Below are 14,547 nucleotides of genomic sequence, written 5' to 3'. Positions count from 1 at the left end.
AAATGCAGCTAGACCTTCAAAAACAAATTAAGGATATCCCTCCTCTTGTTCTCCCAAACTATTCACAAAATGTTCTCACAGTAAACCAGCACTCCCCATAGAGCTTGCCTCAAGGTAAACATATCTAGATTTCAGCTGTTTAAGAGTTAGCCACAGTATAATGCTCAAGAGCACAAAGGTTCTTTGCCAGTACAGAGCCTTCCCCCAACTGAAGATTATTTAAGAATATTTAACTTCAGGGTAAAAGTCAACCAAAGTGTTTTATCAATTGTGTTGAGAGGAGATAATATTAAGATCTAACCTCAATATTGTTAAATGGTTATAAACCTGTCGGTTTTGCAGTAACACCACTTTGTCAAAGCGATACAGGAAAACAAAGGTCTTATAGGGTTTAAAAGATACATAATAAAAGACCATAATGTACACTGAACTTCTGACCCAGGAGTATTCTTTTTTTAAAATCCTGTTTCTGAGATAAATGATACCTTGGCAAATCATTTTAAACTGTACTTTTCCCATGAAATTTTTATAGCTACTTGTAAACAAAATGAGTAAAACTATCCAAAGATCTATTTTTCCATCCTTCTCTATCCTACTGTGGATAAACATCAAAATGTAGAAAGAGAATTTGAAGACCAAATTAATTTGCCATAAAACAAAACAAGGAATTGCTTTTTTCACTTTATAATCAACTGAAATATACCTTAAATCCACAGGGCACCTCATTCATTTACTTAAGCAAGTACTTCACTGTGTGTCCAATGTGTTAAGTGATGTATAAATAATGGTGTGCAAACAGGGACTATCCCCACCCAGAGCTCACCTTCTGGAGAGGAGAGCAGAAGAGTGGTAAATGACAAAAGGCAGAGAATTCTGAAGTGTAGTGACGTAAGGAACAGGCCGCCTGGGGCAAGGATGTTCAGGAAGGCTTCTCTGAGGAAGTGACATTACATGGTGACCTGAGGGTGAGGAGGGCCAACCACATGAAGAAATAGGAGAAAGGTCCTAAAAGAGCAAAAGACTTGGTCTGCTTGGGCCACTCTGAGGCCTCCAGCATAGCTGACTGTAGTGAACAAGGAACAGAGAGACACAAGCTGAGGATGGGGAGCAGACAGATCACAGGGGTCCATCTTACAGGTCAGAGTTTGGATTTTATTCTTTGTATGATGGGAATTAAGATGGGAAGCAACTGACAGCATTAAGAAGGGGAATGACACAACCTGATTTAGGCTTTAAGATCATTCTGGTGTTGTGTGGAAAATAAATGAGAGTGGGCTAGAATAGATGGTGGCAAAATTTAACTCAAAACGGATTAAATATCTAAATATAAGAACTAAAACTATAAAATTCTTAGAATAGAGATCAAATCTTTGTGACCTGGTATTAACCAATGAAATTATGGTGCAAAAAGCACAAACAACAACCAAAAAAAAAGTAAATTGGACTTCATCGAAATTAGAAACTTTTTAAGCTCTAAAGGATACTACCAGAAGGTGAAACGAAAATTCAAAGAATGGGCAAAAAATTTTGTAAATCATATATCTGGTAGGGAACTAGATCCAGAACATACATAGAACTCCTAAAACAACAACAAAAAACACAACTGGGTAAAAGATTTGAAAAGATATTTCCCTAAAGATCTATAAATGACCAATGCACATAAAGAGATGCTGAACACCATTAATTAGCAGGGGAATGCAAATCAAAACCACAAGATACCACCTCACACCCACTATGATGGCTACTATGAAACAAACAAAAACCAAAGACCTGCAAATAACAAGGACTAGCAAGATGTAGAGCCTTCATACTGTTGGTGGGAAAACAGCCTAGCGATTCCTCAAAAAGTGAGGAGTTAGCATATGACCCAGCAATTCCGGTTGTAGGTATTTACGTTTATTTAAAATGAAGAGAAATAAAAATATACACTCAGAAATTGTATAAGAATGTTCATAGCGGCATTATTTACAACAGCCACAAGAATGGATGGCAAGAGAACAATCTGCAGATAATTGGGGAAGTTCAAGAGACAGATAATGGTAACTTGCTTTTCTGTAGTGGCTATGGAGATAGAAGAATGAAGGAAGAAATGGAGCGAGAGGGAGAAAAATTATAACTTAAAATTCCTTGATTCATGGGAAAGAAATAAAATAACCAGATACAAACCGTTCAACATCCGGGACATAGGATACAAAAGTTTTGGGAAATTGTAAAAAAAAAAAAAAAAGAAGAAAAAGAAAAGAAAAAAGGAGTTTTCACATGATAAAATGGGAAATAGCTATGAGAAATGGAAGTCAGTTGACCTATGAACAACCTGGAGGTTGGGGTGCCAACACCTCACACAGTAAAAACTCATGTAAAAATTGACTCCCCAAACGCTTAACTACAGTTATCCCTTGGTATCTGCAGGAGATTGGTTTCAGGACCTGGTGGACATCAAAATCTGCGATGCTCAAATCCCGAATATGAAATGGCGTAAGATACCACATACAATTGGCCCTCTGCAACTGTGGATTTCCAACCACGACTCCAAAGTACGATTTTCCATCTGTGGTTGGTTGAATCCACAAATGCAAATTCTGGCGGTAGAGAGGGCTGACTGCATGTTTATTGAAAACACCTGCATATAAGTGGATCCACACAGTTCAAATCCATGCTGTTCAAGGGTCACTGTATACCATACAAAGGAAACAATGTATTTCGGTATTATTTGACATTCTTCTAGAATGGGATCACTCTTGATTTGGAAAACTCAGAACTATATAAACACACAAAGAAAAAACTATGTGTTGATAGCTAATTCTCACAAATTACTGAATTAGGTTGTTTATTAATTTCTTATTCGGAGATGCTCTCTGAATGTAAATAATTTATAATTAATCTTTATATTCTCAGGTGATTTAAACTTCTCATTTTTAAATGTGAACATAACTTTATTTGCTGGCAGATAATTTTTTCTCACAAAATTGAGCTCTCAAATTGAGCCACATGAAATTTTACAATGATTTTCAATACTCTGCTGTTTTAACCTTTGGGCAACAAGGCCATTCTACAGTTGGAAAAGCTTTATGAATTCTCCATCATCCGGGACTGACTGAAAATGGTGAAGGCATAATGCTTATGATGAAGACAAAAAAAAAAAAAAAAGAGTAAATCTAAGTTTCCCTAAGAAAGAAGGGAAAACAAAACAACAAAAGGTCTGGTCAGTGTGTTCCTATGAGGTCTCAGGAGAGCTTCAAGTTTTTCTCTGAAATAACCATCTCCAAGGGTGCAACACATTTTCTTGCCTTGGTTCCAAATTCTTTGCCCAATAAATTGTCTTCCTCCCCACCATCCACCATTAAGGGCACATTAAACAACTTAAAGAAACGTACTCAAACTTTTATGGTAAATGGGGTACAAAACATATGGACATACATGACTAAGTGGCAAAATGAGCAGAGTGACAAAAGTGATGGAGTTTAGAAAAGAATGTAAAGTAGTCAAGGAATGCCTCTGCACAGAAAAAATCTGAGCTGTGCTTAGGAAGCTGAGCAAGTTATGAGGGACCTAAAATCAGAAGAGCCTAAGGGGCTTAACAGATCACTTTGGAAGACAATGAAGATACTAGCTTACGTATAGTCCAAGGTTACTACAACGGGGGATATGTGGATAATTTTGAGTACCTTATTGAGTTTAACTTAATTTTGGGAGAAGATTTGAGACTTTAAAGATTTATGAGAAAATGGGATATGGTAAAATCCATGGTTTTGGAGGAATTTCTCTGTAAACTCCTTTGCAGCTCACTTCAACAAATGGAAAATATTCTCTCTCACACACAGGACTCAGAGGTAGAGCCAAGTGAGTAAGAGGGTGAGTTCTGGAGTCACCTGGCTGGATTCATGGCCCATCTCTGCTACCAATCAGCAGTGACACGGGGGCTACATAATTAAACCTTTCTGGACCTTAGTTTCCTCACTAGAAAACGCTGCTGTGGGAAATAAATGAGCTACTACTTAGAGCACTTACAGCGACCAGCCCACCATAAGAATATACCAAGTACTAGACCCCATGCTTAGAATTACTACGTACAGGTGACGCTTCACTAGTGAAAGTTATCAAAAGATATGGAAAGAATCTCATTACCCCATAAGAAAAGATTGAAAGAAAACAGACGTCTGAAATGTCCCTTGAGATGGTCACTAAATTTTGGATTTTTAATACCTTGCCAAGATTGTTCCTCAATCTTCTGGTTGAGATTAAAGGTTTATATCTTACCAACAAGTGTTTGCTAAAATGGGAAGGCATGCTGGCCAGAGAATTGAGAGACCTTGATTACAGCGCGTAAAGTGGAACTCAAAATTTCCAGTATTGCAAATGTAAAATAAGGTGTTGGTGGCCTTAACCAACCTTACTTTTAGCCATCCAAGTTTGCCAAGTCTGCAATTCTATCAATGCTATACAATGACAGTGTACACAGCACTTTGGGTTTACCCAATGGAGTAAGCACTAGAAAAATGAACATATATTATTATACAAATATTTAACTTCCTTAGGGAGAGAGCTCTAAAACTCTCTAGGAACTAAGGGTATGTCTTCAGCATACTGAACTGATGCCCTTGTAGGATACTGAAGTCTGACAGGGCTACACTGACAGCCCCGTGTCATCACCACCGCAGTCTTCCCTATGGCACAGTGAAGGTCTCAGGACTTACTACTAAATGAATCTTTGCCTTCAATAATACAGTTATCCTATTGCTATTTGCCTTCAGTATGACACCGAAGATTTTGAGTGCAGACATCTAATTGCCCTTGCCCCAAGACCATTCCCTCTCCCAGACTATAGCAACAACTGGTCCCTGTTTTGTCTTCATTAATGAACAGGTTTTTGGTTGTTTTTCAATACTGTCAGGGTGGCTATTATCTGTCACACTTCCTAAGAGCCATTATTGTCTCCTTTTTTCCCTTCCTGTCTCATGCTTCTCCATGCCTCCATCCAGTTGCTATCTTTCTGAGACAAGGCCAGCCTTCTATGGGCATCAAACAGCCCTCGCAGTCCAGTCAGACCCCCTCCTTCCCTTCTTATGCAAAACCTATGTTCACTGGGTTGAGTGCTCGCTCTCAGGCACTTAGGATTGCCTACTTGTGACCAAAAGAGCTGGCATTAGCATCAGAGATTGCAGGTCTCAGTCACCATCCTACCACTTTTCAGTTGTGTGACTTTGGGTAAATATGTACCTTAGTGTCCTCTTACATACAATGTATACATTGCCTATTTCTTAAGACTGCAATGAGGTGAAATTATTCCATAGTACTCTTTTGTTTTACATAAAAGGGTAAAACAAAAGAGTACTATGGAATAATTTCAACTCTTAGGGATGAAAAAACTGTTCCAGAAGGCTGAGTGCACAAGGAGGCTAGCTTCTAGAGAGTCAAAGTTTTCCTTCATTTAATCCACCAAAAACATGCGAGGAAATTCTTGTTCTCATCTCCAAAGCAGTAACGTCTCTTGCACTAACTATATTTACATACTCCTCCTCAATTTAAGAGATTCATTATTTATGGCTAGAGTGTCATCTAAATCAAATGTTTCAAAAATAACATTTATCACTTTTTCACATGAAGCAAAAATACAGAAGAAATTTTTAAACCACATTCTTAACATTTTAATGATGCTCTTTCTAGGTTTTTCTGATTCCTTAAAAAAGAACATGTATATTACATATGTATACATATGAATATCTACATATTTAGCAATTAGTCTTTTCCATGTAATAATACATCAAACATTTTCCCAACCTTCCAACTCTTAGTTTTCAAGTGATGAATTTTAAATCTATGTTAAGTTTATTCACATAAAAATATCACAGAACAACAGAAAATTTAATATATATAACTTTCTGGTTTATTTTAGAACCCCCTGAGCCGAATGTTTATAATAAAGGAAGTTTTATGTATTGGTAAAATTCAATTAATGAGTAAATGTAAAATGCTAATAAAAAGAATTCTGAGAGTATTTAAGTTCATCAATACTATAAATATTACACAAATTCTACCAAGTAGAATGCTAAAATTTTCTCTCAAATGACACGTTTTTAAGCTATATTCATGTGGATATACAGTACAACATGGGGAATATAGTCAATGATATTGTAATAATTATGTATGGTGCCAGGTGAGTACCGAATTTATTGGGAGGATCACTTTGTAAATTATATAAATGTTTAACACTATGCTGTACACCTGAAACTAATATAAAATATTAAATGTCAAAAAGATAAAAATTTAAAAAGTAGAAACCATGAGTAAGACAGTCTCTATGAGTAACTGATTGATCAATTTTTGCCTTCATTAAAACCTGCATCAGAAATAAGGAAGTGCTATGTTCTAAAAGAAAATAACAAAATTTAAGGTTCTATAAAATGACAACCTGCTTAATATTCATGTGTCTCTATAAACCAAGTAGTAGCCTTAAACTGAGACAATGTAAAGAATACTGATAATCACAGCTCATCTATAACTTTTAAGGAGCGCTACAAAACACAGTTCTTCATTTCACTACAAAGAGACTTAAGACAAGATAAAAGCAAAGACTCCTTCCTACCTTTAATACACTGGGAGACTATTGCCAAAACAGCCTCTTGAAACCATTACTGGTCTTTTGTCCTTGGATAAATTTGATATGTATTTTCTATTTTAAAATATTTATGCCAAAGATAAGAGATCAGACTGCCAAACTCAGGAAAATGTGCAAAAGAACGTCTACGAACCCAGCAGATAAAAACAATAAACAAAGGATTTGAACAGCCAAGTCACACAATTCAAATGGTCAATTAACATGAGAAGACAAACTCACTAGTAAAGAAATGCAAATTTAAGCCAGAGACTATTTTCTACATGTCAAATCAACAAAAATTAAAAACAGAAAAATATGGAAAAATGAACACTATTAAACTCCTGGAAGGAAATCTGGCAGTAATATCAAAATTTGAAATAAGCATGTCCTTTCAGCAATCCTACTTTTATAAATTTCTCCTAAAGAAACAGTAACCTAAGGTGTAAAGACATTTATGTACAACCATGTTCATAAAATTTCATTTTTAACAGACAAAAGCTATAAAACAACAACAAAAAACCTGTCAGCTTATCATTTAGAGAATGAATAGGTAAATTATATTATGTCCATAGCAGAAATTTTTCTCAGCTTTAAAAAGAATGACATGAACAATAAATGACACGGAAGAAGGTTCACAATATATTACTGCATGAAAAATAAAGCAAACTGTAGAACCATATACATGGTATAATTCCATTTATTGAATGAAACAAAAAAATCATACAAGTGATACATCTGTTTTTTAAAAAAATTATTTGTATATGAATAGAAAATGATATAGAAGTCTAAACTAAACGGCTTCTAGCGATTTTCTCTCGAGTTACAGATATGTGATGGCAAGAGATGGGTGTAAGTGTTTATATTATTGTCTATGCTGTCTGATTTTTTTTTATAAGCAGATATATAACTTTTACAATTTAAAAATAACCAATAAAGTGGGGAGGAGTTCAAAAAATTAAAATGCAATACATTGTCACATAGAAAATTTAGAAGTACCTCAGCACATCTACTAGTAAGGTAGGTAGTTTACATGCTTCATAAGTAAGCTAAATGTTTAATGTAATGACTAAGCATAAATTGTGACTACCCTTCTTACCTCTTTAGGTGATAGATTTTGTGTGTATACTGTCCCTTTTCTCCATCCTTCTCATAAGGTTCATTCTTTAAGACTTCAATTCCTTCTCCACCACCAGTCTCATTCTTACTGGCTTCTGCAACAGAGTAAAGCTGCCCAACCTGATACTGAAATTTCAAAGAGTACAGAATTTCAATAAGTCAGTAGTAACTGTGGAAGCCTCTTATGCTAAAATCTTACTATAAATGATATAGAAAAGCATATCCAAACCATTCAGCACATATGCTGTACATGGAAATGTGACTCTGACTCAGATTAGAAGTTAATGTTTAGGAAGATACATAATTACAGAGCTCAAGAAACTCTATAATATTTTACAAGATTCCCATTACTCAAGAAAACTGCTAGTTATAAACACTCTGGTGCTTTAATATATACTATTCACTTATCAAGAAAATGTCTTAACATTAACTTCAACTTTTTGAATACTAGGTATACATTTGTATTTTCCAAAGCATTTTCACATCTATTTTATCTCATTAATTTTACAAAATTCTGAGAAAGGTATAACATGTATATAATTATCACTTTGCCAATTAAGAAAACTGAGCAACCAGAATACTGTTCTCAATAATAAAAAAGAGAGATATAAAGTATAATAATAAAAGCCTGCAAATACAAAGAACCATTACAGTTCAAATTTTAGTAGACCTCTGGGGTCTATTTTCCCATGACTTAGATATGAAGTACCCAATTTGGCCTTTGTCTGCCTAAACAGAAACAGTGTTGGATATCCTGGACCAGAACTGTGAACTGTGAAGTACTCCAGTAAACAAATTGTTTTTAAAGTATTATAAATACACAAGTATTACCATAAAAGGCAAGGAACAGCTAATAGTGGTTTCTATTTCATTTTAAAATGAACCAGAATTTGCAGTGGTCTGCACCAATACCTGCGAGTGGGCATCATTGTTCTATGCCAATCTGGAGACACCAACCATTCTGACGTGATAAAAAGCAAAGATCTTAGGTTTTAATTTGCTCCTAGTGACTCAACCATGGCACCGTCTCCAACGTCTTCAAATCTGGCTAAATTTCTTCCCCACCGCCATGAAGACAGCTTGAAGAAATGTTTTTCTAAGTGTATTTTCAAAGAAAAGCTACCTCTATAAACTAATAATTCAAAAAAAATTATTTTATTTGAGGTACGAAAAGCAGGGGTAGTTGTAAGCTCCATAAATATTCACATCTAAAAAGCCCCTGGAAATATGATGTTATTCTGCAGATTAATTTTAACACACACACACACCTCTCTCCTTCCCTCCGCCCTTACCCCAATTTAGAAAGGTTTAGGAAGGTGCAACCAAACACATTTCTTAAATGAATCAAAAATAAGTTTCTGTAGGATTTTAGACAGCAGAGATGGCTATTATCTTCTTTTGGTTTTTATGATACAATGTGTTAGTCCAGTAATGCTACAATCAACCCTTAAGTTCTTCAAAACGTACTTTTCAACACTGTCATATTTTAAAAATAGAATTAAAATGTCTCTTAAGTCAAAGATAAATATGATCTTGGTCAGGAACAGAGTAACACAAATTTATATAGAAACAACTAAACAACGGTATCCAAAAACTATTCTTAATGGACTAATATTTTGTGGTATGCCACCAGACTTTCATTGAAGACAAGAGGTGTATTTACTAAAGTCTGAATATAACAAAGATCTGAGATTATTTTGGGTGACAATACCAAGACTCAGAAAGATTTCAAGCTGCTTCAAGTAGCTGAAACCAAAAAAAAAAAAAAAAAAATTAACAAAAACAAATGTCAGTTTCCACATTCCAGTTCAAACAATTAATTACACAAGAATAGGGGTGCCTGGCTTTTCTTGATTGTTTTAACACAGTGAAACCTCAGGCAAAACTGAGATATATACAGCTCTGTTCAAGTCTACACTAAACAGTAACAGAGAGCTACTCATTTTTAGTTCCTGCATTTTATTTTTCTGTCTTCTGTCAGCTGTCACTTCTTAGATTATCGGTTTGTTTTGTCCCACTTCCAACTCACTGCTTCTAATCCTTTTTCAGCTCTAAGAAAACCAGATAACAGAGCAAGTGCAAATTGTGTAAGTTACACAAGGACCCAGAGGGCTTCACATGGTTTGCAACATATCTTGATTTCTCAGAAGTCCTCTCTGCTTTTATCCTCATTGTTGGCCATACTAAAGATAGCTACAACTGCAGAGCATGCAACTTCTGAATGGGTGATATATTTCTGTATCATGTACAAATCAAGGGAGAAAATAATCTCTCACAGCTATGTGCTGGTCAGACATCTGGAATATTGTCAGTTGAGACCACCAACTACAACACATGCAGTAGTGAGACCAGCTGGTGAGGAAGTCTAGAAGTCATGTTATATTAGGCCAAAAGAACTTCCTGCGAATTTTTAACCTTGTAACCTCATGCAGAGAAGATGGAACAAAAGGGATTGAGGGAGGAGAGAGAACTGCCAAAAGGAAATCGGAAGGGTTATCGTATGCAGGACATAACAGGCCTATTTCCCACTGCTCAAGTGGAAGGAACTTAACAGTCAAACATTACAGGAAAGCAGATTTTGGTTTAAAATAAATACAATGCTTAAAATATCCAACAGCAAGTAAAGCAGGCTGCTTCTTTAAGCAGCAAGTTACTTAACCTTAAAATGCTTGGGTTGAGGCTAGAACTTTTTCTGGGATATAGTAGACAGAACATCTGTGCTGGACAGGAGGTTAAACTACATTCTTTAGACCTTTCCAAAACAAAGCAGTGTTATGGAAATTCATTTACAATTATATGTAATTATCTGTGTAAGAACCTGTAATATACTTTAATTCATTTTGTCGCATAAACTAAAATGTAAAGACAATGAATACAATGAAAACGTAACTTTAGGTTAACATATCAAAATAACCTATATCAATAAAATACAGAATCAAACAAGACTTACCTCCTGAACAGAACAGGGCAAAACCACACGGCTAAAAAGACAAAAGGAAAAAGAATATGTGTTACATATGAAATAGGCAGTTTTAAAACACAGATCTCTTATGTTTAAAAAAGCTTCTACTTTAAATCCATTGCTTGGAACAAGGATGTTATTTATGAAAGAGGATTTTTTCAATGCCTACAGCTCTATATAGGGTTTTTAAATGGAAAATTAAACTACCATTCTGGGCTCTCAATGATCACTGGCATTTAGTGACCTTATGGTACTAGGACCCCAAAAATGCAGTTACGGAGATGCTTGTGAGGAGTACAGAACAAGAAAAAACTCCTAATTGAAAACTGCAGGGTACATAATGTATTATTTGTACACTGTCTGGTCAGGATGCCCTCATGAAATTTTTAGTATGGTTTCATTATCCAACTATACACTATGCATTTTGTTTTTTGGTCCTTCTCATTCAATAAATACATCATGAATGAATTCTACCCAAAATTGACCCCCATTTCCCAATTATTCCTCAATTTTATTAAGAGAAAAACAAGTAAACAGTCCTTCGGACTTTATAAGAAAAAACTTTACTATGCAAAATACCCTGAACCTTGTAACTATAACTCTAGGTAGATTCAATATAAGGTTGATTATGTATTTGACTCTGTCCAACAGAGTTTGTTATTGGACACAAGGACCCCATAGGAGACTACTGCTCCTAAAGATGAATTCCAAGGAAATATATATAAGTATATGTATATATTATGGCAAATTATTTTATATCAGAATATTGCATTTTACCTCCAGATTTTTACAGGGAAGTGCCTTATTTCCACCATAAACTCTTAAAACTATCCTTAAATATCAATTGTCTTATGATAATAGCTGGTGTCCAAAATAGCAACTTTTTCTACCTATTTCTCTCTCCCTATTCTCCTCAAACATCTGTGCTTGAATACTCACATCACCTTAATCTCCATAAAATATGTCTCCTGTAACTCCCTCCTCCTTGACTATTGGGGATCACTCATCACTCTTTGTCTTTCCAATAACGGTCATCTAAAGACAATGAACATTCCCAAAATCATAATGGTTACTAATTTCTATTCTCATCAAGAATAAAGTTGGTATACGAAGTCCTTCCATACCTAGTCTAAATTTTAGTTGTCTCCTCAGGGTACACAATAACTCGCTCACTGCCTCAGTAAGGGAAAATATACTGGGGTGGAGGGAGTGTAGTGGTCAGGGGGAAGAATAAGATATAGTTTGGGAGCATCTTTTGGAAGATTTAGATAGAGATATAGAAAAAGATATAGGTTGTGAGAATATTTTTAGAGTCCACAATATAATGGTAAAAAAAAAATCTATTAAATTTATTAGGTTGTTAATCCTGGGAGGTTGTTCCAAAAACTAAGAGACATAATTACAGCTAACCCGAAGAAGTCATCTCTAGGTGCTTAAAAATGTTGAGAAGCAGGAGTGTGGGGAAAAGCCATCTTTGGAGAGGCTGGGCGAGGGCTTACAAAGGCCTGAACCAAGATGATGGGATTCAGAGGAAATGGAAGGAAAGAATATAGAGGAAAGAGTAAGACTTCCCTGAAGGTTCACAAAACCAAAGAATCTCTGCTGAGTAATTTTAGCAACCGCTCATTAGCATAAAGATACCTATTTTTATATAATAACACTTTCAGGGAAGCCTTTACACAAAATGAAAATGACTAAGATATTCTGAATGAATGAGTTAAATAACCTTAAGATTTGTTTAATAAAAAGTAAGAGAGAAGAAAAAGGTTTTGATTTTCGGTTAAAAGCAGTACAAGTATCCCCCGCATTTTCAAAGTTCGCCACAGGATTTTTGCTTTCACGAAAAAAAAAAAAAAGAAAGAGAAAATAATGTTCAGCAAGTTTCACAGGAGTTGTCATAAAGGCAGCTCTCACCTGCGAGCAGTAAGAGTGGCCCTGCCAAACTTCTTCCCTGAGAGTTACACTCAGGATCTCAGCATCAAGCTGCCAGAGCTTTTAAACTGAGCATCTCTGCTTTATCTCGATTTATTCTGTGCATCTGTTAGCAAGATGTGTCTTAAGATATCAGAAAAATCTAAGAGAGCTCATAAGAGTATTATACTTAGTGTAAAACTGGACACAAGCATATTTGGTGTGATTTTGTAGGTCATTTTTTGGGGTCTGGGAATTCTCGAAACTTTTTCCATAAAGAGCTGACCCTTGAACAATAGTGCTTGAACATTGCTTTAAACAGTGCAGGTTCACTTATACACAGATTTTTTTTTTCCATTAAATGTTTGTACTATTTTCAATCTGTAGTTGGGAGTCTGAAGATGCAAGTCAACCATATGCATTGATTGATCTACATGATTTTATACAGGGGATATGAGCATCCGCAGGTTTTGGTATCCGTTGGGATCCTGGAGCCAATTCTCTCCCTGTGGGTATCAAGGAATAACAAAGTTTTGGGGGAGTCAAAAGTTATTCAGATTTTTGACTGTGGAGGTGGGGTTGGTGCCCCTAACTATCTCCCACCGTGCTGTTCCAAGGGTAAACTATAACTTAATGGTGACAGCTTCTGCTTTACGCTATTTCTGCTAATGACAGGTTTCATGGGAACACTCTACTTTGGGATAGTGGGAGAAACCTGAACAGGCATACCTTGTTTTACTACAATTCACAGATATTGTGTTCTCTCTCTCTCTCTCTCTCTCTCTTTCTTTCTTTTCCTTCCTTCCTTCATTTTCCTTCTCTCTTTCTCTCTTTCTCTGTCTCTCTGTCTTTCTTTCCTTTTTTTTTTTTTTTTTTTACAAAATGAAGGTTTTTGGCAGCCCTGTGTTTAAGAAGTCTATTGATGTCATTTTTCCAATCTGCTGAGATGATAGTATTTTTAGCATTATTTTTTAACTAAGGTATGTACATTTTTAAAGACCTAATGTTATTGCACACTTTATAGACTACAGTATAGTGTAAACATATATTTCATATGTACTAGAAAACAAAAAAAATCTGTGTGACTTGCTTTACTGTGACATTTATTCACTTTATTGTGGTGGTGTGGAACCAAACCTACAAGATCTCTGAGGTATGCCTGTATTTGAAAACTTTCAAACTTCTCTGAAAATCCTCATGAAAATAATTTTCCAAATGGAACTAGCAACTAGCTTTTTAAAACCAAGACTTTATGCTAATGGCAACTTCATCTACTGCTTAAGTTGAAGGGTAACCCCACCCTGAAAAGTCATTTTTAACCTTTTAATTCACTTCAAAAATAGATGGAATTTTTAAAGACAACAAATATTAGCCAAAGTATATTACAGTACACCAACATCTTCACATAGGAATGACCTATTCATTGCTCCTGACCAAAAACAATTTTAGAAAGTTGACTTGTGAGTAGGAAGGATCATTTTTTTCATTCAACAACACTGAGTACTTACAATGTTAAACTAGAAGCTGGGCTGGATACTGGAAATACTCAAATAGGAAATAAAAACAGTCTCTACTTTCAAAAAGTCTAGGAGGAAAAAAAATTCTAGGGGAGACATACTTAAGGAGTGAACATCAAGAGATATAATTTGTAACTCTTTAGGAGAAAATATTATACTTTGGATACATTTTGACATTTGTTAACTCAGTACACTCAAATTTTTGTAATAAAAATAATGGTTCCAAAAAGGCATAGTGTGCAAATTCCCAATGAAAACTGCTTTCCACGAGTTACCTTGATACTCCTCACATAACTGTAAATGGACTCTACTAGTAAACAATTCACGTTTTAGGAGGGAAGTATGAATGAAAAATGATGGTCTGTGATCTAAAATCAGTTCTGCAACTCAAATCTTATGTGACCTGCACCAAGTCAATTTCCTTCTGTCTTATATCCTCCATTCAT

The 14,547-nt window shown here is 35.3% G+C and overlaps 1 protein-coding gene across 2 annotated transcripts in view; it reads right to left on the bottom strand.

The window, feature by feature from the left end:
* Window positions 1-14,547, bottom strand: part of PITPNB (phosphatidylinositol transfer protein beta) — a 61,135-nt gene that overhangs the window by 44,813 nt on the left and 1,775 nt on the right. For both annotated transcript variants that reach the window (XM_016129662.2, XM_016129661.2), the window contains exons 2-3: window positions 10,662-10,692; window positions 7,692-7,837 (exon numbers count right to left, since the gene is read on the bottom strand). In XM_016129662.2, coding sequence (XP_015985148.1) covers window positions 7,692-7,837; window positions 10,662-10,692 — 177 coding nt within the window. The remainder of the gene's footprint in view (window positions 1-7,691; window positions 7,838-10,661; window positions 10,693-14,547) is intronic.

This window comes from Rousettus aegyptiacus, unplaced genomic scaffold, assembly GCF_014176215.1.
Source record: "Rousettus aegyptiacus isolate mRouAeg1 unplaced genomic scaffold, mRouAeg1.p scaffold_m13_p_5, whole genome shotgun sequence".
NCBI lineage: Eukaryota > Metazoa > Chordata > Mammalia > Chiroptera > Pteropodidae > Rousettus > Rousettus aegyptiacus.
The sequence above is the reverse complement of the archived record's forward strand: the minus strand, read 5'-3'. Positions and strand labels throughout refer to the sequence as shown.